The sequence below is a fragment of the Notechis scutatus genome, chromosome 4, assembly GCF_049901735.1.
Source record: "Notechis scutatus isolate UNSWTSFEM ecotype Mainland chromosome 4, rNotScu1.2, whole genome shotgun sequence".
In the NCBI taxonomy this organism is placed as follows: domain Eukaryota; kingdom Metazoa; phylum Chordata; class Lepidosauria; order Squamata; family Elapidae; genus Notechis; species Notechis scutatus.
Window position 1 is genome coordinate 107,551,571 of NC_142012.1, and position 27,473 is coordinate 107,579,043.

Here is a 27,473-nt window from a genome sequence, read left to right on the forward strand (position 1 = left end):
TCCCCAGTGCCTAGCATGTACAATCTTGTACTGTGGAAATGGAAATAAAATGTAGGTGCTGCTTAGGAAGACATTAATTTTGTAATCACAGGTAGGGAGCAAGCAAGTAAAGAGGCTAATGATCGTACAGTTTTTTAGTCATGGTGAGACAGCACTACTTCTCTGAAATGTTAAAGTATATTAATGAATTAGATCCTTCAATTAAAAAAATGCTGTTTTGTAAATAACACAAGGAGGTGAAATGGTATATCATGCATGGTCTGCAATTGATTTCCCTTTTCTTAATTTTTAATAGATGCACATGGATTCTTAGGAAACAACAAAAAACAAAGCAGGAGAGACAAATACCACGAACTTGCATCTGCTTCCTTTTTGGAGCAATCGTCTAAAAAAGAATTATTAATAGATGGTAGGATTTCTTGGAAAGACAAGCATCTACCCAAAAGTACATCAGAGTCCAAAGACAGAAAATTTCAAGCTTTCCGAAACCAAAAGTTTTCTAATCATGCATGCCACATCAAAATATCATCAAAATCATTATTGGATGAAAATGATTGTAATGGGAAAGTTTCATTCTCCAAAGGTAAGCATAGCTTCAGTTATAAGAAGTAAAAAAATTATATTATAATTCAATGGCATAGTATTGTACTAGGAGGTTTGTCTGCAACTGTCTGCTTTGAAATGTTTGCATTGGAATGCAATGGATTCCAGGAAGTTTTCCATGGACTTTAGCAGAGGTCCCCAAACTCTCAACCCCTTCATAAAGATTTAGTTTGTTCATCAACCCAAAAACATTTATTATACTAAAATAATTTAATAAATGCTACTTTAAGTAATACTATTACTTCTTCTTGTGCCATATCCATTATCGGATGTTGGCGATCATGTTGGTGATCCTATTTTTATCAACAGCTGAACAAAAAAGTGCTGCTGAGTTTTGTCAACCTCTTCTCAAAGCATCTGAAAGCAGGAAAAAAAAGCAATGGATTGAAACTAATCAAGGAGAGAATCAACCTAGAACTAAGGAGAAATTTCCTGACAGTTAGAACAATTAATCAATGGAATGACTTGCCTCCAGAAATTGTGGATGCTCCAACACTGGAGATTGTTAAGAAGAGATTGGACAACCATTTGTCCAAAATATGATAGGGTTTCCTACTTGAGCAATGGATTGGATAGAAAACCTCCTAAGTCCCTTCTGAATCTGTTATTCTGTTAATACCTCACTGAGGCACTACTTTGACAAGGTTGCAAGAGGTTCAGCCATACTGAACAGTGGAAAGGTCTCATCAGAGGTTCCCTTCAGAGGAACTATACAAAGAATGTACGTCTTATAAACAATATGGTGAAAGGAAATTTACAGTAACCCATACTGGACCAGCCATTGCATAAGTCAGCAAGGACCATGCTAGATGTTGGATTCCATGAACATCTGGTGATAAATGGTCTACAGGACTCAGGAGTATTGGCTGAGGAATCAGGGCCAGCAGCTGCAGCACTATTGAAACAAAAGTTGTTTACCGGTTGCAAATACAGAAATATACAAAGATCAAAAACAAAGAAATAATCATCTCTTACCACAAACCAATTATAACAATAAGTGGATATCTAAAAACAATGTACCAGTTCTGGGAATAACCACATCCAGAATCAGAAATAACAGAACAAGGCTGGCGGATCAACATCGATTTATACAAAATAAAGTATTCACTGAAACAGAATTGGAAGAATTGCAAAGATCTATCCACAGTGGAGAAAAGAAAGCCTTGTGAGAAGTAAGTCAGACTATAGAGACAAACCAGGGAGAGTTGGCAGTAGAGGAAGTCAGCACATTACCAAACCAGGCACTCTGTCTTCTGCTTTCTCTTCAGAAAGAATAAAGCCTTCTAAAAAAGATTTGAAACAAAGAATAATTGAACATCTAGATCAGAATTCTCCAACTTTTCTGGCTTTGCAGACCAGTGGGGGGGGGGAGGGATGGTTCCAGGTGATTAGCAGGCAAGCGCAAGCATGTGTGCACAGCTCCATTTATGCAAGCAGCAGGCATGCATACCCACTGCCTGCACAAATGGAGCATGTGCATGCTTGCCCACTGCTCGTGCAAATGAGGAAACATGCACGCCTGCCACTTCAGGCAGCCCAGTTCTGAACAACTCATGGACTGGTAGTGGGCCATTGGGGACCCCTGATCTAGAACAGCACAAAAGCACAGAAAGAGCTTGCCTGCATTGAAGCTTGTTCCAAAGAAATAGCACAAATATTAAATGATGCCAATACCATAATATCAAATATAAGCACTAGCTCACTGCAAAGAACAACCCAAGTAATGTATAGCACAGCTGCTGTTATAATGGAATATCTTGGATACAAAATAAAAAAATCAAGAAGAAGAGCCATACAGTGCACCACAAACATGGAAGATCAGGCATCTAGTTGAAAATAAGCTCTTTCCATCTGAGCAGAATGGAAATTGCCCAAAGAGCAGAGGAACAAAATATCAGTTTCTAATAGATAAAATGATTTTGGAAAATTGCAAGAGGAAGGAGACTAATTTAAACGTAGCTTGCACTGATTACAACAAAGCATTTGACTCCCTGCCACATGGCCGGATAGTCAAGTACCTAAAATAACAGAAATCAATAGAAATAACAAAAGCTTTGTGCAAAGATTAATATAGCCAAGATATTGCAATGGAGTTTTGATTGAACAAATATGCTATCCTTACCATCAACTGGGAAAACAAAGAAATCTGTAATCAAGATGTCTTATGGAAATAATATCAAAAGCCTGGATGAAGACATTAGAAATATCTGTCCCTCCTTCAAGCCGACAACATCAAGGATACTGAAGTTAGGAAAGTTAGTAGTGAATATATCATGAGAGTGAAGAAGATATTAAATTTCAAACTCAGTGGAGGAAATACTATCAAGCAATTAACACCTGGGAAATTCCAATCATTAGATTCACAGCTGGAGTTGTGGATTGGACTCAAGCAGAACTAAAAGTCCTGGATAGGAAGACCAGAAAAAATAATTACAAAGAATCATGCCTTTCATCCCCGCAGCAATGTTGGCAGGCTCTACTTACCAAGGAAAATAGGCGGGCATGGAATGTTACAAGTACACCAGTGAGTTGAAGTAGAAATAAAGATATTGGAAGAATATCTGAAGTGAAGAAGTTGCACTGAAGTTAGTATACCATGAAGATTGATTGAGTACTGAAGAGACCAAACTGGCCTAGAAGAAAGAACAAGTGAAGAATGGAAAATAGATATGGCAAGCAAAACATTATGGCCAATGCATTAAAATATAATGGCAGGCAAAGCAAATAATAAGGCCTAACAATGGGTAAAGAGCATGGAAGTTTAAGAAAGAGACTGAGGGCTAATCTGCTTCTACAAGACTAAGACTTAAGAACAAAAGAGAATGCATCCCAAAATTGAGAACAGACAGTAAATGCAACCTCTGCAAAGAAGCTGAACAAAGGGTTGACCATTTAGTTAGCTGCTACAAGAAGACTGAACAGAATGATTACAAACAGTAGCATGACAAAGTAGCAAATGGTGCATTGCAAGAAATACCATTTGCCTGCAAGCAATAACTAGTGGGACTGCAAAATAATCCAAGCAATAATAAAATATTTGTTACTGTTCCAACAAGGTGCAGAAAGCAGAATTTGCTTATTTGCTGGTCTGAAAAAGTTTCAAGCACGCACAAAATAATTTATTTGCTCAACTAACTCTTTGAAACAATGTGCTAGCTTTATTGTCAGCCTGGCAAGAAAGGGACATCAATGATGCTTTATTTGTTATTCTAATTAAACCTGCATTTTTAGTGAGAGGCTCATACAGTGTTTTGTAAATGGCTATTTGAATTTCAGATACAACTTCCTCCTCTCTGAATTAATAAATTGAGCGAGAAAATGTTGATCATAAAAGAACAGTTAATCAGGATAATAAATAATGAAAACAATTTAAAAATCTGACTAGATTAATTTATAATGAATTGGTATCATATTTTAATATTTAATTTATTAGTTTCTCATCTATTAGTAATAGCACTTTAGGGGATATAATTGTCAGAGAAAGAATAATCCAGAATATAAACATATTCTATCCATCATTAGTGAAGCAACTCAAGTTAGATCAAAACATTCCATATATGATGTTATGAGTAGAAATGTATAATTGGTATAGAAGTATATCATAAACCCTGTTGAAATCTTTGAGGACTTTTAGAATGCTCCACCCCACTGACCACCCTACTGACTTCATAAGAGTTAAACATTAGTATTAAGTACAGTTTCTGAAAGTATGTTAGTGAATGTTACATGCAACATAGCATTGCCATCAGAGGAATTCGCATTTTAAAAGCTGGATAAAATGCTGTATGTCAAAGGATTAAAGTAAAATTATCTGCATCGAAATAAGTTGTTGCAATTTTCATTAGTTGCTACATAAATTAGAGGTTGGATATAAAGCCTTTAAGTTATAAGGATTTATGACAATTTACAGTTCAAAACCAAAGAGAACTGCCAGTCTACGATATTGCCCAACTAATGTGAAATGGGTAATAAAATAAATAGGATTTTAAGCAATTTTCACATTTTTTGTTAGAAATGATTAAAAGTAGCTACCAAGAGTATGAACTGTAGGCTGAACTTTCTGATTCACATCTCTTCCCAGCATTATTACTTCTTCCTTCATTGGTTGGTTAGAGTGTTTCAGCCACAAGGGATCCCAGAATGTAAGGACACAAGAATCTAAAATTGGCCCTGCTGAGTTAGGATCATCGTAGTTAGGATGCAGTCCTCTGCAGTGGACTCAACCAGGAGGAAGAAAGATCTACCTCTAATGTTATTATCCTGCAGCAATTTTGTCATGACCCTGGTGGAGACTGACTCTGAGAGAGAGAAAGAATAAAAGGGGCTTCACCTGTTTTCTGTGACTGTGTTTGTTTTGTATCCCACCCTGGGTCATCACAAATTTATACCTGAATTTTTCAAGTTAATTATTTGCTATATGAAGAATGTTTCCTTTGCCTGCCCTGTATCTCCTTCCAAAAAGGTTCACTGGATAACAATTCTTCAGTCCAAATGTTCTGATAAACAAAGGAGAACTTCTGCCTCTTCACTGTCTCCATTCATGCATGGTTTTATACATCTTGATCGTGTACCACAATCCCACCTGACATCTTTCTTTAAGACTAGACCAGGGGTGTCAAACTCACGTCATCACGGTGGCGTCATGTGACGTATCAGAACTTTCCCCCCTTCCCTAAACCAGGCGTGGTCAGCATGTGATACATCCGGCCCGTGGGTTGGGAGTTTGACAGCCCTGGACTAGACGGTAGCATAGCGAAGGCACTTAATGTGTCTTGTTTTTTTAATCTGTAGACCCGAACTGTATGCAGCAATTTATATATGAACATACCATAAGGACATTACAGTGTTGGCATTTTTATTTTCGGTCACTTTCCTAATGATCCACAGCATGCAGTTTGCCTTTTACACAGCTGCTGCATATAGAAATGGCATCTCCTAAGTGCTAGTCACCATAACACATCTTTTTTTTTTCTGGTTAGTTAAAGACATCTCAGAAGCTAAAGGCTTTTTGCCCCTAATCTGTTTCACTTTAGACCAGGGGTGGGCAAACTACGGCCCGCGGGCCACATCCGGCCCGTTGGTCTGTCCAATGCAGCCCGCCCCTGAAAAAAAATCGCTGCCATTGGTCTGTCCAATCCGGCCCGACCCTGAAAAAAAATCGCTGGGCGTGGCGTAATTGCCCTGTGCCGCGTGGCCCCCAAAGCTGCAAAACAGTGCGGAGCGATCTAGGGGTAGGAAAGAAAAGAAATTTGCAAAGGCCTCGGCTGGGAGTTCGAAATCACCTTCGAGTGCGACCTCTCCGAAGGTGAGTCCCCGCCGATCCCCCTTTTTTTTCCAGGGCTTTGAGGCTTAAACTTTGCAAAGGCAAAGCTTGCAGGCTGGAGCGTCTTCCCGCCGAGGAGCGGGAAGGGTTCCACCCGGCGGGCGGGCGGGCTGCTTGGAGCCACCTAAAGCTAGGCCGCTGCTGGTGGAGCTTTGCCCTGCCTTGGTGCCCCGTTCCCGGCTCAGCGGTCCTGCTCGGGCAGCACTTTAAAAGCCTGCTCCCAGCACCCGAGCAACTTCCCAGCAACTTTCGGCTTCCTTTTAACTCGCGGGCGCCGCGCCTGGCCCCGAGCCGTGCGGGCGGAAGGGAAGCCCGGCGGGCAGGCGGGCAGGCTGCTTGGAGGAGGCTCTGGGCTTCCCCTCCGCCAGGCGCGAAGGCGCTCCGCGAGTTAAAACGCAAGCCGAAAGTTGCTGGGAAGTTGCTTCGTTTTCCAGGGCTTTGCAAAGGCAAACTGCAGGCTGGAACGCTCTTCCCGCTGAGGAGCGGGAAGGGTTCCGCCAGGGCGGGCGGGGCGGGCTGCTTAAACTTTGCTCGGGTGGCAGTTTAAAAGCCTGCTCCCAGCACCCGAGCAACTTCCCAGCAACTTTCGGCTTCGCTTTAACTGCATGGCGCTGCGCCTGGCCCCGAGCCGCGGTGGAAGGGAAGCCCGGTGGGCAGGCGGGCAGGCTGCTTGAGGAGGCTCCGGGCTTCCCCTCCACCAGGCGCGAGAGCCCACGAGTTAAAACGAAGCGAAAGTTGCTGGGAAGTTGCTTCGTTTTCCAGGGCTTTGCAAAGGCAAACTGCAGGCCGGAACGTCTTCCCGTTGAGGAGCGGGAAGGGTTCCGCCCGGCGGGTGGGGCGGGCTGCTTAAACTTTGCTCGGGTGGCACTTTAAAGCCTGCTCCCAGCACCGAGCAACTTCCAAGCAACTTTCGGCTTGCTTTTAACTCACGGCGCCGCGCCTGGCCCCGAGCCGCACGGCGGAAGGGAAGCCCGGCGGGCGGGCGGGCAGGCTGCTTGGAGGAGGCTCCGGGCTTCCCCTCCGCCAGGCGTGAGCGCCCGCGAGTTAAAACGAAGCCAAAAGTTGCTGGGAAGTTGCTTCGTTTTCCAGGGCTTTGCAAAGGCAAAGTTTGCAGGCTGGAGCGCCTTCCCGCCGAGGAGCGGAAGGTTCCGCCCAATGGGCGGGTTGGGCTGCTTGGAGTGGGCTGCCGTGCGGGTCGGGCGAGGCGCAGCGCCCGCGAGTTAAAGGAAGCCGAAAGTTGCTGGGAAGTTGCTCGGGTGCTGGGAGCAGGCTTTTAAAGTGCCACCCGAGCAAAGTTTAAGCAGCCCGCCCACCCGCTGGGCGGAACCCTTCCCTCCTCGGCAGGAAGACGCTCCAGCCTGCAAACTTTGCCTTTGCAAAGCCCTGGAAAACGAAGCAACTTCCCAGCAACTTTCGGCTTCCTTTTAACTCGTGGGCGCTCGCGCCTGGCGGAGGGGAAGCCTGGAGCCTCCTCCAAGCAGCCTGCCCGCCCGCCCGCCGGGCTTCCTTCCGCCTCGGGCGAGGCGCAGCGCCCGCGAGTTAAAAGGAAGCTGAAAGTTGCTGGGAAGTTGCTCGGGTGCTGGGAGCAGGCTTTTAAAGTGCCGCCCGAGCAAAGTTTAAGCAGCCCGCCCGCCCACCGGGCGGAACCCTTCGCTCCTCGGCGGGAAGACGCTCCAGCCTGCAAACTTTGCCTTTGCAAAGCCCTGGAACGGAGCATTTTCAGCAACTTTCGGCTTCGTTTTCGCCCGTGAGTTAAAAGGAAGCCGAAAGTTGCTGGGAAGTTGCTCGGGTGCTGGGAGCAGGCTTTTAAGAAGTGCGCCCCAAGGAGCAACTGGCAGCCTGACCAGGAGAAAGGCAGGCGAAAGCCCCCCACACACACACCTTGGCAAGTGGTTTGCAGGGTTAGCCAGCAGTTTCTCGCAAGAGACTGAAGGCCGGTCTGCTCCCCCCAATTAGATGTTGGTTCAAGAGGGAGGGTCAGCCCTGCTACTAATTGGTGGTTCACAGTTTATCCGTGGGCACCGGAGGAGTTATGTTTTGGGGGGTGGGCGTTTATTTATTTCTTATCTTATAAGTGACCAACTTGTGTAAGCTGAGGGGGTACATTCACACACACACACACACACACACACACACACACACACACAGAGAGAGTCGTTTATTCGTAGGGGAAGAATCTATCTATCTATCTATCTATGTTGTGTTTTTAATAGGAAGAATATCATATCTGCACATTAGGCACAGTGACTTGATTTTGCGGAGCCCGAGCCATTTTCAATTATTGCTCTTCTTCTACTGGTCAGATCAGAACCCATCTGCAGCAATGTCAAAGAAAAGAAAAGTCGACAGTGAGTGCCGGGTGTTTAATAAAGAATGGACGCCTAAATACTTTTTTACTGAAGTCCGGTCAAAGGCTGTATGTCTTATTTGCCAAGAAACCATTGCGGTTTTCAAAGACTACAACATCAGCCGTCACTTTTCCACCAAGCATGCTAATTACGCCAGCAACCTTTCAACGCAAGAACGACGTGCTACCGCTCATAGGTTGGTAGCTAGCTTGCAGGCTCAGCAAAGCACCTTTAACCGAGCAACTTCCATCCAAGAAGCAAGCACGAAGACAAGTTATTTACTGGCATTCAAACTAGCAAAAGCCAGCAAGCCTTTCTCCGAAGGGGAATTTCTTAAAGAGTGCATGGTAGAGACAGCAAGTATTTTATGTCCCGAGAGCAAGAACAAATTTGAAAAAATTAGCTTATCACGCAGGTCAGTGACTCGCCGTGTTGAAGTAATTGACGAACACTTAACTAGCAAGCTAAACAAAAAGCGGAGTCATTTACATTATATTCTTTGGCACTGGACGAAAGCAATGACATAAAGGACACCGCTCAGCTTTTAATTTTTATCAGAGGGATTAATGAAAATTTCGAGATAACGGAGGAGTTTTTGGCTATGGAATCCCTGAAAGGAAAAACACGGGGAGTCGATTTATTTAACAGCGTGTCAGCGGTCATACAGAGGCACAAGTTACCTTGGAGTACGCTCGCCAACGTTACCACAGATGGATCACCAAATCTGACAGGAAAAAACATCGGGATGCTCAAAAGAATCCAGGACAGGGTGAAAGAGGACAACCCTGAGCAGGAGGTAATTTTCCTACACTGCATAATTCACCAGGAAGCACTGTGTAAATCCGTGTTGCAGCTTGACCACGTAGTGAAGCCAGTTGTGAAACTCGTTAACTTTATTCGAGCGAGGACTTCATCATCGTCAGTTTATTCATTTTCTTGAAGAAACTGACGCTGATCACATGGACTTGCTTTACCATTCTAATGTCCGCTGGTTAAGTTTGGGAAAAGTATGTCAACGTGTGTGGAGCTCAAACAGGAGATTGTTTCATTTTTGGAGCTACTTGAGAACACTGACAATTTTCCTGAGCTGAATGACACAGATTGGCTTTGTGATTTAGCTTTTACTGTGGACATACTGACACACATGAACGAGCTGAATGTGAAGCTACAAGGGAAAAACCAGTTTGTGCATGAAATGCAAGCAAACATCAGAGCCTTCAAAACCAGGCTAGTTTTATTTTCGAAGCAAATGTCAGACAAGTCATTTGCTCATTTCCCCACACTGGCTACGTTAAAAGAGGCCCCGCAACATGTTAAAAAATATAGGAAATCACTGGATGACCTGCATGAAGAATTCTGCCGTCGGTTTTGTGATTTTGGAAAAATTGACTGGGCACTTCAGCTGGTGTCATGTCCCTTCTCACAAGACCCAGAAACGGTGCCACAGGAGTTGCAGTTGGAACTGCTTGATCTCCAATGTGACATGGTGTTAAAGGAGAAGTTCAACTCCCTGAAACTGGATGAGTTTTATGCTTCATTAAGTGCAGCCAAATTTAAAAACATCCAGAAGATAGCACAGAGGATGCTGGTGTTGTTTGGCTCTACATATGTGTGTGAACAGACTTTTAGTGTGATGAACACCAACAAAGCACCCCACAGATCCCAGATGAGTGATGAACACCTCAGATCTGTTCTGAGAATTGCCACAACAGAATTACAACCAGACTTCGATGCACTGGCAAAAATGAGTGATCAACAACACTGTTCTCATTAAAATATGTTAATACTTTAATGCTTTTTTCTGTTTATGTTTGATATGTACTGTTAACAAATGCAGTTTTTTATATGTATCGTATCTTGTGCTGATCCGGCCCGTCTGTCAAATTTTAAAAGTCAATGCGGCCCCCGAGCCAAAAAGTTTGCCCACCCCTGCTTTAGACCTACTTGAACAGAACAGCATTTGCCATCAGGGTGACTGTTCATCCAGCTTAAAGAGGTCTTTCTACAGCTATTCTGGAAAGGTTTAAGAGATCAATAAAGTAACATGGATAGCATCTTTAGATTTGCTATTTAAAAGATGTAATATGCACTGTACAAAAAAGAGTATTGGGAAGGAAGAAAACAATAAAAAAGACGAATGAAAATTACACTTCTTATAATGGCTTGATGGAAATAAGTCAATAGGTCTGAGTGAATGCTTTGAGGAGAGACTAGTAGAATCTGGCCTCAGCAAGCAGATGGAAAACTACTTTATTTATTTATTTATTTATTTATTTATTTATTTATTTATTTATTTATTTATTTATTTATTTATTTGATTTGATTTGCCAATTGTTTACAAGATAATAAGTATAAATGTATACATAGTTGTGAATACATGAAATGGGTACATATAAGAAAAATAAAAGAATAAGAGAAACAATAGGACAGGGACGGTAGGCACGTTGGTGCGCTTTATGCACGCCCCCTACAGGCCTCTTAGGAAAGGGGTGAGGTCAATAGTAGACAGTCTAAGGTTAAAGTTTTTGGGGTTTGGGGAAGAAACTACAGAGTCGGGTAGAGTATTCCAGACATTGACCACTCTATTGCTGAAGTCGTATTTCCTGCAATCAAGTTTGGTGCGGTTTACTTTGCGTTTGTATCTATTGTGTGCTCTTGTGTTGTTATGGTTGAAGCTGAAGTATTCATTGACAGGTAGGACATTGCAATGTATGATTTTATATACCATGCTTAAGTCAGACCGAAGACGGCGTAATTCAAGGTTTTCTAGTTCTAGAATTTCAAGTCTGGTGGCATAAGGTATTCTACAACAGTAGAGGAGTGGAGAACTCTTCTTGTGAAATATTTCTGGACTTTCTCAATTGTGCTAATATCAGATACGTAATGTGGGTTCCAGACTGATGAACTGTATTCGAGTATTGGTCTAGCAAATGTTTTGTATACTCTGGTTAGTAGTGTGATATTGCCAGAGAAAAAGCTACGTAGGATTAGGTTAACAACTCTTAATGCCTTTTTGGCTATGTAGTTGCAGTGGGCTCTAGCACTCAGATCATTAGAGGTGAGTATTCCAAGGTCCTTTACAGAGCTTGGGTCATCAACAAGGTCTTGACTATTCAGCTTGTATTTTATTTTCTGATTTTTTTTTGCCAATATGTAAGACAGAGCATTTATTTGTTGAGATTTGAAGTTGCCATTTGTTTGACCATTCGGATACATAGTCAAGATCTTTTTGTAGGGTAGCAGTATTGTCTGTGGTATTGAACAGCTTTACATCATCAGCGAAGAGAACGTAATTGCTCTTGATATGATCACAGAGGTCGTTTATGTAGAGTATGAAGAGAGTTGGTCCTAGAACACTGCCTTGGGGAACACCACTATTGACAGGTACTGGATTTGATAGGACGCTCCCGATTTTGACCATTTGTTGTCTGTTTGACAGGAATGCTTCTATCCAGTTATTCAGTTGTCCAGAGATACCATAGGATTTTATTTTTAGGAGTAATTTGTCGTGTACCACTGAATCAAAGGCTTTACAGAAGTCTATGTAGATTGCGTCTATTGCTTTGCCCTGGTCGAGTTGTGTCGTCCATATGTTTTTGCAGTGTAAGAGTTGCAGATTACAGGATAGTTTTTTTCTGAAACCAAATTGTTTATTGGAGAGTAGGTTGTTTGTCTCTAAGTGGAGGATGATGGATTGGTTAATAATTGATTCCATGACTTTACAGGTGATGCAGCATAAGGAGATTGGTCTGTAATTTTCAACTAGGCTTGGGTCTCCCTTTTTGAAGATGGGGATGACTGTGGCTTGTGACCATAGGTTAGGCAAGGAGCTGGTTCTGAAAGATTTTTCAAAGATTATGCTTAGAGGTTTGGCTATGGCAGTGGATAGCTTCTATTGTTGCCTCTCCTTCCTGCGCTCAGAAATAACTTAAAAGGATTTTGAAATATATAATATATAGATTCTGTCTTTTCATTTTCTCCTGGTGTGTAATTAGTTAAATACAATAACCCTGGTATATTCCCAGATTTAGTGGATCTCCAGCTGAAGGAAAACTTTCATAATACTTATGCTTATTTATGAAACTTTTTATGATTTGACTTCTAGGGTTAAACAAGCACAAAACTCTACATTCTCTACTCAACAACTTCATGTATGTATTTCTTTTATAGATGCCTCCTGGGTTTGAAAATATCTAGAAGAAGCGAAAAACAAATTGGCTATCATCCCTTAATAAACAAGCCTTTCTGTCTTTCTTAGGTGATTACAAATTATATGAGTCAGCCAGCCAGTCCAAGGAACATAAGATAAATGTGAAGAAAGAGATGGTCAATAGGTTAACCACCTCTGCAGCCCATGAACCAGATGTTCCTCGTGAGAAATATGAAGCTTTCCAACATTCAGAGGTCTGCTTTGAGCCTGAGAAAATTCCTGCAAGACCACTGACTCTCAGGGTAAAATATCCACTTTCCCTGCTAACTCATCACGTTGATATGGTTATTTCCTTGGAAATCTCTAGGGGTAAAAAGACATTTATTGCTCCTATATATATATTTTAAAGAGGCAAAACAATAGTTTTATGAATGTGTTTTTATTGCTGAGAAGCATTTTGCTTACATGATACACTGAGAACTGAATTTGGAAGTGACTTATCTACTATACTGGTCTACCCATTCTAATATTTATTATGTATACTGTATACTTTTTCTAACCATCTCCCTCCTCATTATTTACAATTATTATGATCTGGTAATTCCCTTTAACTGCAGAAGATTAGGTGAATTCATATCCTAGGATTTCTGTACAACTTGCTCTGGAAAAATATCTCTTCTCAAAATCAAAATACTGAATTATGTAAAGAAGAGGGATGAACATGGGGTTGCAAGCGATAATCTGCCCCCTCTGAGTAGAACCAGTTGTTAACATTCTAAGCAGTTTGGAGAACCGGTTGTTAGAAGAAATTACTGGCTTAATCCTGTAAGGAAGGCAGGAAGGAAACATTCTGATGTTGCTTACAGAAACTGCCTCTCTGTTAACCCTTATTACATTCTTGGCAGGACTAGACTTCCTGCCTCAGGAAATTCTCTGGAATTTTTTTCCCCTCCTTTGCTGGTACTTTGCTTGTGTGGAGTGACCATTCAAAATTACAATGGCATTGAAAAAAGTGACTTATGACCATTTTTCACACTTACGACTGTTGCAGCATCCCCACAGTCATGAGAGGCCAGGCAAGGAGATGTGTGCCTCGATGTGAGTGATGTTGAGTTGGCCATGCCCAGCCAATAACATGACCACCAAGCCATGTCCACCCGGTCACATGACCACCAAGCCACATCCGCCAACTAAGCCATGCCCACAGAACCGGTTGTTAACAAATTTGAATCCCACCCCTGGGAGAGGGGGATCTTTGACTTTTGAATTATATTAAGCATATTTTAGTGCTTACATTACAATTCCTGTGTACTTTTTATCCTCAAAAATAGTAGAAAATCAACTTATTTTTAGTAATAGGGGTTGAAGCAGCCTCAGGGGATTATTTTATGTGTGGTCCTAGGAATTTCAGCTGTCCATCCTGGTTTGAAATAGCACATACAAAATATAGTCCATTCAAGTGTTAGACTTGCATAGGATATGCAAGACTGAGTAAAGGGGTCAGGCCTCGTATGCCTACCTGTTCCTTATTTCTTTATTATATACTGGGCTCTCCCCCAATCTACCATTTTTTGAGTTCTGCAATGAGTTTTTACTTGCATTTATTTCAGGAAAGCCATGCTGGTTATACACAGGTTTCTATTCAAATTCCAAATGTAAGTAATATTGGAAGATAGGAAATTGAAGACATTTCCAGTCCTCTTCAATCCTTTATTACCGCATTCTTATTTTTTGTAAGCCAGCTGGAATTGTTTTGGATAGTGAGATGGGCACCATAAAAATTTAACAAACAAATAAATAAAATACCCTGCCAGAACAAAATGAACAAATTTGATAAAGGAATATGTGCATAGCACTGGTTATCTGCTCTGATACATGTGGTAAAAGCCAGTACCCATTTGTTTTATGAAGTTGCACAGTCTACATTGCCAAAAGATGCCCCATTATAGCCACTACATCTAGAGTTTCAGATAACTGATTTGAAAAGAATCCTTTCCTGGGACAATTGAGAAATATCACTAAGGGTGACTGAATGATATCCCTTTTATTTCTGCTTGTTTTAGGAGGCACTGGAAGTTCACAAGCCTCATTTTATTTCCCGCTCACAAGAACGATTAAGAAAAATTGAACACACTGTGCAACTGAGAAAAGCACAACAAAGCGAGGATTTGGGGGGAAAACAAGGAAGTGCTTTATCATGCAAGCTTTCCTCAACTTCCATTACAAGTAAGAAGAAACAATATACTGTTCCTCATCCACTGAGTGGTAAGTTGAGTTATGTAAGCCCCATTAAGCCTCTTCAAAATTTATCTTTTGTCTTATGCACGCATGCTACTCTTTGCCACATTTTTGAAACTGTGCAACATTGTTTTCACTATTGGTGATATGGCTAAATATCACGTTCATATTTATTTACTTATTTGCTCTTTTATGTATTGGCAAATTTAAACGGTAGCAGTTTCCAATGTAATAGATGTACTGTAAAATCCCAAATAAAAACAAAAATAAGACCCCAGTTTAAAAAATAAATCTAAATAAGGGAGTTGTTGGCTTACATTGATGTATTAATCTATAATCCCTTCAAATCTTTGCAATGAATTAATTTTGCTCTCCTTTTCCCAACCACTGTTTCCAAAAGGGGGAATTATTTTGCCCCACGCTATATTATAGGATAGGATAGGATAGGCAGTATAGTACCTTTAGGTTCCAGTGTGCTTGAGGATATTTTCCTCTCCCCACCCATTTTAATTAGAATTTGTCTGATTAAATGGAGGAGGAAATTGAAGTGGAGAACAAGTCTGTAGCATCATCTGTATTGACAAAAATGTTGCTGGGACACACTTGTACCCACACGCTGAAGACCCCATAAACATTGGTTGAATGGAAATTATTGATTATTGCAGTCAAGGCATTTGTTTAGAAATAGGTCCATCTCCCTGGTGAAAAACAGACAAAGGGAAGCAGGAAAATCAAGTTTATAGTGGAAGTGAGGAGGGGCGCAAGAGACTGACCAGGACTCCGTCACCAGATGTGATAATATGTGGGAATGATCTTGGGAGATAAGGGAAAGCCTAGCAGTGGTGGGATAAGAGCAGAGATGATATTCAGCAGGTTCTGACCAGCTCTGGAGAACCGGTAGCGGAAATTTTGAGTAGTTCAGAGAACCGGCAAATACCATCTCTGACTGAAGATTTTACAGTATCCTTCCCCTGCCACGCCCACCAAGCCACGCCCACAGAACCAGTAATAAAAAAATTTGAATCCCACCACTGGATAAGAGGCAACTCAGTCCTCAGTTGGGGAAAAGCATAGGAAATGTTTTGGAAGACACCCTTCCTGATTTTCTCGAAACTAAAAAGAGCAAAAAGGAGAAATACTTTCAATCTTGTGAGATTCTGTTTAATGTGATCTTAAAATGAAATGTTCCCAGTTTTGCTTGTTGTCTGGACTATCTTGAAAGCTAACATCCATCCTTCTTGCAAAGTATTTCTCCCCTCCTCTCATTTTAGTCTAGATGCATTTCAAGTAGAAATATCTGAAAGCTGATTTACTAGGGATGGTCTCTTCTAAAACACTTCAAGTGGGGACTGATCTACCTCTTATCAGACCATTCCCTAGGCTGGAGACCTTTATTCTGCCTCTTAAGGTCAATCCCACATACCATTACATCAGATAACTCCCCTTCAGGTAAATTGTTATACTGTGATTGGCCTCATTCCCCAGGGCAACCATTTTGTCAGAGTGTCTATCTTCTTCTAAAATTCCATATATCTGCATGGCCCATTAAAATTGTTTGTTCCTAGCGTATTTGGACAAATTAGCTATCTTTAACCTACCTAGCTCTCATGTGTTGGCATGATAGTTAGTTATTGTTATCTGGAAGCTGACTTATAATTTGTACATTCATTAATGTGTTAGAAACATGTTTTAAAAATACATACTTTAAAGCAAAGTAGAACACCCTTTTTGCTATTGAAGCTCTACCTATAAAACAAACCAAAACAAAAAGCTATCTAGATCTAGCTTTCATTTCTTGACAGTTCAACAACAGACATAGAAAGGATAGGATCTTAAGATGGTTATTATTCAGGTTTTCTTACATCTGAAACATTTTTTCTACTTTCCTCTGGAATTTGGATAAATATTCATTGATGTGACTTGTAGCTGTAACTCCTGAAATTCTGTTGTTGCTGGGTAAAATAAAAGACATGGATAAAAGGATGGCAAGAATGCTCGAATATTGAGTACTTATTTCTTACATTTAGAAGAATCCGATATTTATGGTTTCATCTGGTGAGTCCTGAGAAGTTTTAGATTAATTGATGTTGTTTTAAATTAGAAATATTGTTTATGAAAGCTTTTGTTTTGAAAGTTATTTAAATGGATAGATTGTTTAGTGGAAAATAAACCACATGCTGGCTGGATGTAATGATGTTGAAGCCATATCAGGTCAAGATGTTGATGGATTAGCTAAAAATGACCTTATAAGGGCATCTTGTCTCTGTTCAGCAGCTGAACCAATGTTTCTGCCTTAATGCTGTTCAAGATGAAATACTCTGAAGGCTGATTTTCAGCTGGGAACCCTGGAGCTTTGTAGTGTTTGTGGGCAAGCTGCTTCCCCATAGGAAGGAAATCTTATCCCATTGCTCCTTCCTGTTCCTGAGATTCTACTTTTCTTAGGTCCTGTAAGATGCATGCTGACTAGCTGTCAATATTCCATTTTCTCCTCAGCAGCAGATTCAGCCCATAAAAAATTGCCAGTATCCTCTTTCTCTATTGTGGGGGAACAGTTTTATGTAAATCAAGACTTTTTCTATTATTATGGATTGTCACACCATCAGCCAGATGTTGAGACTGGATTTGGTACCTCTATCTACATATCAAGTCTTTCCCAAGGACCTGAGAGAGAAAGATGTTGTTGTTTGATGGTGTTGAAAAACAACAGGATGTAAGCTGTTCCAACTAAAGTTGCCTTTTGCGATTGACTGCTGGTGATTTTGCCAGTGATATTCAAGCGGTGCTGCAGATGTTTTGAGATTCCACCCAAGGCACCCATTACTATTGCTACTGTGTTTGCTTTCTTATGCCACAGCCATTCTATTTGCAGGTTTATATTTTGTCATTTTTCTCCAGTTCTTTCTCTTCTCTTCTTGCTATCTCCAGCAGAACATCCAATATCCATTTTTTTTGTCTTATCAACAATTGTTGAATCTGAGGTATTATGAGACAGGTGCTGGTCTGTTTGAATTCTATATGTGATTGGCTGGATATGACCCAGTATAGATTTAAATAAAATATATTATTTCATAAACTCCAGAAACCTTCGAGTTCTGTAGAACATTTTGTTTTGTAACAGTAAAGAAACTAGACAATAAAGAGGTGAAGTAAATGAGCAGGTTTCAGTTGGATCAAATCCAGTAAATCTATTGTTTCATAAAAATAATGAACATATTAATCCAGACAGGCATATTTACAAAAAAAATGGACTATTTGAGACTTCTTCTCTGCCTTTGCCTTTGGCATAGAGATTAGGGAGGGGATTTAATTGTTGCAGGATCTGAAACAACTAAGAGTAGGGCAGTTATTTTTGTTCCTTGTTTTCAGAAAATTATTCTCAAACTGTTTTTAAGAATAGGAGAGTGGAATTGGTGGTAAAGTAAAAATTCCCTAGGAATATTGCGCCAGCATTTTTCCTCCAGTTTCAAGTAGATTGGCTCATCTAAAAGCACCTCTCTTGTCTAAACAGAACATCCAGATAATCTGTCTGTTTCCTAGATGAGGCCATTCAGCCATTATTTCTATATCAGAAAGCTATTACTGGGTGTCCCCTAGAATAGACAAATCATCTCTAGGAAATTTGTAATATTTAAATGCCCCTTACAGTTAAGGAGTAGTTTGGCGATTCTCTGTCATTTATTCTGTGTCCAGGACTATTATTCTTAGAGAAATAGAAATGTCTTTGGCTAAAACATTAAATGAGTAAATACTTAAATTGTTTTTTAAAAAGAGAAAGTCTTGCTTTGACCCATTTTTCTGGATTGCTGGATCTGCTGTGGCTTTCCCAACATTGTAGGATACTTCTACCCACTTCATGAATGAATAACATGGGTGATCTCCTCCAGTTATCATGAATTATGATGTCACCATATAGTGATGCAAATTAGGTTTAACTATGTGATGATGTCCCACAGGCAGATAAAGAGAATTAAAACAAGAAAATGAGCAGTTTTGTAAGAAGCTTAAATAAAACATAACCAAGAAATATGAAGATTGCTGAATACTATACTAAGTAAATACTTTCATTAAGATTTCCTCTGTAACTTCATTGCATGTGCAGATTTGCATTCAACTGCTACATGTCTCAGGTATATCAATTCTGCTAAGTAACTTTCATGTTTATGATTAAGAATTTTAAACATACATTTTTAGTTTGGTTCACAAAAGTTTTTGATGGAGCTAATGTTCTAGTGGAAATATCTAAACTAGATACTCAAATGTTTGTCCCTTAAGAATTACATTCCTGAAAATACTGGGAAGTAGCAACATGTTTTAAATAATTTATGATGACAAGCAAACACTTTTAAATTAAAAATGATTCTGCATAGCCCTAGACTATATCATAAAGGAAATATTTAAATCATGGTACCATCTTCCATATAGTTTAAAAAGCATCAGTAAACTATTTCTTGCTTCACTAATAATATCTGTCAGAAGAAATCTGTTCAGGCAGGAAAGGGCAACATTAATGTATGAATTAATCTCTCAGATTTATTTGTGTAAAATTAATCTTGTCAGATTAATTAGTTTAAAAACCAATCATGTCAGTTGACTGACCCTCCCAGCCCATTCATAAATGCAGTGTGGGATTCAGCTGCGTGGAAGCAAGGCCATGTAATTTAGGTTTAAGCATAAGATCAGACAGAACACATTTTTTGGTTAATGTTTCTTTGGACTATGGTTGTAGGCATAAAAGATGACTTTCTGTAACTCAAATAATAGTAATTTAACAAATTGTGCTACATTCCTAGAAAAATTGGGAGTTCTCTGTGTGATTTTCGAACCAATATGGAATGGAATCCTAAGACTTGAAGAATAGGATATTTGTTCCTCTATAACAGGGGTGTCAAACTCACGGCCCATGGACCAGATGCGTCATGTGCTGCCTTCCCCCCCCCAGTTTAGTGAAGGGGTGGAAAGTAGCAATACATCACATGATGACAACATGATGCCACGAGTTTTACACCCCTGCTCTATAATGATAATATTATTCCATAATATAATTTCAGTAATTTTAAAGGAAATATCTTTTGCAAAATACATTTTCTGCTTATATATTTGGTTAGATTCAAATTGCCTTATGAAGGATTGGTATATGCTTGGTTAGATTATCTTTGTATGTATATATTCCGTTAGATTGTCTTTGTGCCTTTTAGTCTGTTTACAGTGCTCTTGATTTCTGAAACTAAAGTTTATACAAAGTAAGAAATGAAACTCATTAAGGAGTATAACCCTACCTCTAAACCTAACAAAAGAAACCTTTGTGGCAATGTCTGGGTTTGCACAGTGCGATGCGGAGGTTAAAACACAGATTTGTTTGAATGCATGGAGACAGGATGTCTAAAGGAAGAAATGAACAAAAGATGATTCTGGATCTCTTGAATTCCCAATCATTCTAGCAGTAGTGGCAATGTTTTAACTTTTCCCACTAAAATAGACTGCTGAAATGGAAAAAAAAGTTAAGGAAAATAGGAGTTGAATTTGCTTTCAGCGTAATGAGGTCAGTCCAATTCAATGTTCTTCCACATTACATAGTTTTCACCAACCAGTTCTTCATAAAGCAATTTCAATCCAATTTTCACTTCTTCTGTCTGCAAAACACAGAGTGTTCAGGGAACAACATAAACCAACCAATGATCACACCCAGCTAGCCAGTAACAGAATACTCCAAAATCTAATTCAGTCAGTGCCACAGTCCATGAGGTATTTCAAGTTCTGGAGCCACAGACATCCCTATCACATTTCATAGAAAACATATATAAATACATTAGAAGCATCTTCCAGTCTTCCCCCCACATTTTCAGCTTTTGTTGAGTGTGCTTGTCTAATTATTTGGAAATAAATTCCACGCAGCTGCTAGGAAGGGTTGTTCTGTTACATTTAAAAGCCCCTTGCCAACTACAGTCTTGAAATGATAGTAAGCTGACCTTTTTATAAGGAATAAGGAATCAAGAGGTAAAGTCTCCATTTATTTACACATAACTTTGATGATTACATGCACATATCCTCGTAGTTTTCTTGGCATCAATATGGCATTGGCTAGCCATTGATCTCTTTTCACTGTAGTTTAGGCCTCTGATATTTGCAAGTACTGACAAGGTTTAATATTGCTTAGTTTTTCAAGATCACCCAAACTCAACTCAAAGTTACTAAATACACAACAAAGTTATTTATTTATATTCAAAGTTTTTGAGCTGTTCTAACTGCTACATTTAGTTCCCTTAATCAAATATATTTGTAAAATATATCTTCATTTATAAAATTTCTTTTATAAACACAATATACACATAAATCTTAACTGCTGAATTGTAAGACCCAATGAGAAAGTGTTAAGACCTTTTCTATATTTATATTTAAACTTTAGTTGGTTTATTGCAATTCTGCCTTGACTGAAATGCAAGACAGAGCACCCAGCACTCCTGCTTTAACAAACATGTGGAGCATACTGGGCTGAAGAATCATGACTGGACCAAAACATTCATGCAGTTTCATACCAGAGGGAAAAATTCTGAGGTCTCCCTAATCCAATCCAATCCAATCCAATTCAACTGCTCCATTGTGGTTCTTGATAGCCTGGACAAGAATACTGCCTACAGGTTTAAATACAGGTGCAGACTATTTTCCTAGAGTTGAAAGGCACTATAGAGGTCATCTAGTTCAGGGGTCACCAACCTTTTGGACCTCAGGGACCACCAAACTCATAATTTTAAATCCTGGAGTCCACTAATATGAATTTTGACTGACGGTGGCTTGCTGACATTGGTGGGAGAGAGAGATACAGAGAGAGAGAGAGGGAGGGAGAGAGAGAGGGAGAAAGGGAGAGAGAGAAATCTGATCTTACCCCCCCTCTCTCTCTTTCTCTCTCTCTCTCTCTCACACACACACATAGGCAAGGATGGGATTCAAATTTCTTAACAACCGGTTCTGTGGGCATGGCCTAATTTGTGGGCATGGCTTGGTGGCCATGTGACTGGCTGGCCATGGCTTGTATGTAAATATTATAAATATTTCTGTAAATATTGAATTTTTTATATAAAAGAACAACTTTTACCCAAAATCAGGCAAAGCAGGCAGGCAGATTGAGTTGTTCACAGAATCACTGATTCATTCAGAGATCTTTCTTTCTGCCATCAGCTACCTGAGTCTGCACTGAATAATAGAAGCTTCAGTCCTAAGGAAGGTTCGGCTCTGCTTAAAAGTAGAGCCAAAGATCTAAAGATTAGCTAGAAAGCAAAAAATCCAATAGTTTCCTGCTTTCTAGCTAATCTAAATCTCCCGGCACAGCTGAACAGATGATGGTTAGGGAAAAAAAGGAAAAATAGCAATTTAGCAGGCAAGTTTGCCAGGTAAGGAGTGAATGGGTGGGGATGGTTCCCGCAGGCCACGTGGGCAGTGCAGACTTGTGCTCCTGTGCAGCCTGGATTAATTGCTTTGGGGGATGCTCTGGGGGTGACATTTCTCTGCGGACCACCAAAATTGTCTTGGTGGCCCACTGGTTGGCGACCACTGATCCAGTTGAAACCTCTTTTCAGTGCATTATTAACATTCCTTTGCCAGCTGACCAACCTCTGTTTGAAGATCTTTTATGAAGAACTCACTACATCATGTGGCAGCTTGTTCTGCTGGCTGGCAGTGCATACAATCTAGATATTCTACTGACCTGTAGTGTTTACTTGCTTCCTGATAGTTTTAACCCATTGGCTCTGACTGTGCTTTCTGGAGAATAGAGAATATGTCTATTTCTTCTTCTGTGTGACAATCCTTAAGGTACTTGAAGACCGCTTGCTATAATTTTTCTCATTCTCCAGAAGATAAATAATCTGTTATTGAAAAAAAAAACTTACTTTTGAGAAAAGAAGAGTAAATGACACAATTTGGAAATATTTTTAATGCAAAAAACCATCACTTCTTACCTTAAAAGGAAAGAAAATCTATTTTGCTTAGATAAATTCAGTAAATTAGTGGGATTAAAAATTAATACGGAAAAAACTAAAATGCTAGTTAAAAATTTAACAAATAGTAAACAAAAAAAATTGGAAGAAAAGATGGGATTACAAATTGTAAATAAGATCAAATACTTAGGCATGTGGTTAAGAGCTAGAACATTAAATCTGCAGGAGGATAACTATACCAAATTACTGAAACAGATTGAAAAGGATTTGGAAAATTGGAATATGATGCAAATATCATTATTAGGCAGAATAGCAATGATCAAGATGAATGTTTTATCTAAAATATTATATTTGTTTCAAATAATTCTGATACTATTGGATAATTTTTTTTTCAAAGAATTAGATAAAATTGTGATGACATTTTTTTGAGCAAGAAAAAAAACGAGAATAAAAAAAATATTTACAAGATAACAAAAGCAAAGGTGGATTTGGAATTCCTGTCTGGGAGATCTATTATAAAGCGACGGCATTAGTGTGGATAACAGATTGTATTAATCTGAGGAACAACAGAATTTTAAAATTGGAGGGTCACGACTTACAATTAGGTTGGCACACATTTTTGTGGAATCCGAACAGCAAAAACAATCTATATTTTACTAGACAGTAAAGAAGTCCGAAAGTCTTAAAATTTGGGCTGATATTAAAAGAAAACATTATACTAAAATTCCAAGGTGGTTTTCAACGATGGAGGCAATGTTTCATTTAAACACGATGGATATCAGTAAAAAACTTAAGTATCATCAAATATTAGATAAAGAGGGAAGAATTAAAATGATACAGGAACTAGAAGCACAAGGGATAGTCATTGATAATTGGTCATATTTTCAAGTAAAATTGAGATATAATGAAGACATAAAGGAATATGGAATTGAGGTAAAAGATACGCATTTAGACAAAATACTTTCAAGTCCTGAGAAAGGGTTGATCTCTAAACTATATAATTATTTATTAGAACATGAAATGGCTGAGAGAATTGTGAAAGGACCTATGTTAGCTTGGTTAAAAAAAAATTGGTTATAGTATAGATCTGGACGACTGGGAAGACATTTGGCAAAAAAAAATCTCGTATTAACTAAATCAGTAGCACATAAGGAGAATCTATATAAAATGATGTATAGATGGCATCTGGTACCCTCTAGATTGGCCAAAATATTTCCGACAGCAAACCCATACTGTTGGAAATGCAAAGGGAAATTTGGTACTTATTTTCATTTATGGTGGACTTGTCCTGAGACAAAGAAATATTGGTTAAAAATAAAAGAGTGGATAGAAGAAATCATAGAGCGTGGGCTGGAGTGGAAACCAGAATTGTTCCTGTTGGGAATGATCAAAGGGGATTATACCTCTAAAGTAAGATATCTGATCATCCATGTGGTACAGTGGCACGGATTTCATTAGCACAATATTGGAAGAAACGAAATGTACCACCATTACATGTTGCTATTCAAAAAACATATGAGTGTGCCCAGTTGGAGAGGCTCACGCTCAAAATCAATGGGAAGGAGGATACAGATTACTACAGGATATGGGATAAATGGTACAATTGGGTAGATTACAAAGGGAAAACATGTAAATGAACCCAAGAAACAAATTATATTCAGCTGTCTATATGAAATGTATAAGAATAACAAAGCTTTTAAATCCTCTTTTACATTATTATCATTATATATTTAGTATATATTTTTATTTAAATAATATGAATGTATTATTAATTAAATAATAGTTATAAACCAACGAGAAGATTAGTAGAGTATTGTGAGTTATTTAGTGATCAAGATGTGATAGTAAATGAAAATGTGATAAGTATCAGTACTGACTATTAGGACTTATCAATTTCGATACCAAATGTAAAGAGGTATGTGTTATTTACACACTATTGTTTTTGTATTTTTTTAAATTTGTATGTTTTTAATTCTTGTAAATAAAGTTTACTTAAAATATTTTTTTAAAAAAAGAAAATCTATTTTGCTGTGCTTGACTTTGTAGCTTCAGTAAATCCTTGTTCATTTGTAATTCAGCAGAAAGGAGAGGAGTAGTCACTGAATCTTTATTTCTCTGCTGATAGAATGTGGCAGGAGAAATCCCTACAGGAAAGAGTTTCAAGGTGCCCCTGCTATAGTTACAAATTGACAGAATTCTAGAGATGATTCACCTTCTGTTTCAAAGAGTCTATTGCTAACTCTTTGATTAAGCAAAGGCAGATACAGTACTGGGAAAGTCACTTCTTTGTCCCCTTTATTCCAGCAGTCAACTAATCTTCAAAATATTGAGAGCTTAATTGGGAAAAATGTTATTGTTTATCTTGCTTACCATTGTAAGCAGAGCATAAAAGAAAATGGTGCAAGGAATAATGGCTTGGTTCTTAAGGGGAAAAATTGTCATAGGAATTTTCAGCGTTGTCCTTGCCTTTCTCCCTAAAGGTTCTCTAGAGAAAATGTAAATATATTTTAGGATTCAGTCTCTATTGATTGGTTGGTTGATTGATTAATTATGTGCCATCAAGTTGTGTTCAACTTTTAGCAACTACATGGATAGATTTTATCCACGGGACTCCATCCTTATATATGGCATGGGGCCAGGTTATTTGAAGGGCCGTCCTTTCTCAGTTGCATCTATCTGATCCCCCTCCCCCTGAATGAGAAGGCAGTGTAAGTTATGAGTCCCTCTCTTAAGGAGGTCCATCTAGTGGGACCAAGAAGAAAGGCCTTTTCTGGTGGCTCTCTCCCTGTGGACCATCATCCCCACAGAGATAAGATTGACCCTCACCTTGACACCCTCTGGAAAGAACCTGAAGGCATGGTTTTGCCAGCAGGCCTGAGCACCCCAGGATGATACAGGTCCCATCAAGTCGGTTGTTTGATTGTTGTCACAAAATGAATTGTTCTCAAATTAACTGCAAAGCCACCAAATCCACATTTTGAAAAACTTTTTAAAAGAACAGCTAATTCTCCTGAAGATATTCTGTCAGTGAATATCTTTATTCAGCCAAAGAACAATAGCCTACCATCTCTCCTGAATGGTAAATATCTTTGCATTAACTTTTGCCCATACTTCAATGGTTATCATCTTATTTGTGTGGGTTTAAAATATTCTAGAGAGAATATAATCTATCAGATTTTATAATGCTTTTCTAATCTTCAAAACTCATGCTTTGTAGTGGCTTTTTTTTTTTAGCAGTTACAGTTCATTTTATTATATGATTCCTTTTGGTGGTGTAACGTCAAAAGTAGGCAAAGTAAAACTGATTCCTGGAGAAACAAAGAAAACAAGTTTGAAGTTCACTCAGAAATATTCTGCTTGTGCAAATAACATTAAACTATAGCTTAATATTATTCATCAAACTTTCTCATGTAGGTAAAGAGACTCATGTTCATACGATCTGAATTCTTTCAGATGCAACTTAATGAATTTAACTTATTGCATTATTGTCTTTTCCATTTTTCCATTTTTTAACCTGACTTTTAAAGGCCAAATCATGACCTAAATACAATAGAGATTTTGAGTGATTTAAAAAAACATACACATTTTTGTCCTTGTCATTGCTTTTTCCTTCCCAAAGCCTCCTTTAGGTTATTCTTTTTTATATTCAGTTTGGCTGCTCAGCTGGGAGATGAGAACCAATGGTTTCATGATTTGACTTCTACTATGCCTGCTGAGCAGAAAAAAAAATAACCTTGAAAGCACTTCTTCTCTTAGAGTTCTCTTGGAAACAAATATACTGCTGCAGAAAGTTTAAACCTTAGTAGCAAAGTTTTAGTTGTAAAAATGTGGATTGGGAAGATGAAGGCTGTGTTCAAATACCGTGAGACTCAATCACGGGTGAGATCAAGCATTTAGGAATAAAAGATAATGTGAATTCTCTAGCTATTCCTTTCCTTGTATCAATTTTGATTACAATTTAGGAAAACTATAAAAAGAGGGCCAAAAAATGACTTTTCTGCAAGTTTCTTGATCCATAGGGAGTTAGATGTTTATTTAAACATGTGAAAAACAAAATCTTAGAGGATATAATAATGTGATAGAAATTGGCTCACTGCATACAGTGAACATTTATTTTTGAAAAATGAAAACAAACCTATAGAGTTTCAGCATTGAACCTTTGTCACTATATATATATCAATTTATATCTGATAAAATGAATAAAATAGTAGTTTGAAGAGCCATTTTAGACAAACTGAGTCTAGTCCCCTTACATAGCATAGGAATCTATATTTCTGATTCCAAGTTGTTATCGCAGTGTTTGCTTGAAAATAACCAACAAAAGAAGAGCCTAATAGCTCCTTACATAATTGGTTCAAGATCGAAAAAATCTTACAATTAGGAATTTAATTTTTCTTATGTTCCTTTGAAATGTGCTTCCCTGTAATGTTATTAATAAATTTGTTTTTAATATTAAAAACAGATTTAAATTGAGAGACCATTATATCTGGAAAGACAGAATAGGCAATAGTCTTTAATCTGGTACCATTTCTGAATTTTTTCCATGACGATCCATCCCTAACCTTTTTCAACAGTGCACCCAACATTGCTGTAACTGAGTCCATCAACTTGGTTGCTTGTTCTCTTTTTTTCCTTTCTTTCCACCATTCCCAGCATTAGAGCTTTCTCTAGAAACCTAGATATTTGCATAATCTGTCCATAAGATAATTGGAGCCTTGTAATCTATGCCTCAAGTGAGAACTCTGGGTGTTGTTGGGTTTTTTTTGTGACCCCTTGATTCATTGATTTATTTTCTTGGCTGACAATGGTTTTCTCAAGAGTCTTCTTTAATACCAAACTTCTTGCTTCTTCAAAGTCTAACTTTCACTTCCATAATATGT

The 27,473-nt window shown here is 38.9% G+C and overlaps 1 protein-coding gene across 1 annotated transcript in view; it reads left to right on the forward strand.

Moving 5' to 3' along the window:
* The window catches only part of C4H10orf90 (chromosome 4 C10orf90 homolog), a 112,468-nt gene that overhangs the window by 72,705 nt on the left and 12,290 nt on the right, over positions 1 to 27,473 (forward strand). Inside the window, exons 4-6 of the mRNA XM_026667190.2 lie at positions 296 to 583; positions 12,533 to 12,726; positions 14,488 to 14,689. Coding sequence (XP_026522975.2) covers positions 296 to 583; positions 12,533 to 12,726; positions 14,488 to 14,689 — 684 coding nt within the window. The remainder of the gene's footprint in view (positions 1 to 295; positions 584 to 12,532; positions 12,727 to 14,487; positions 14,690 to 27,473) is intronic.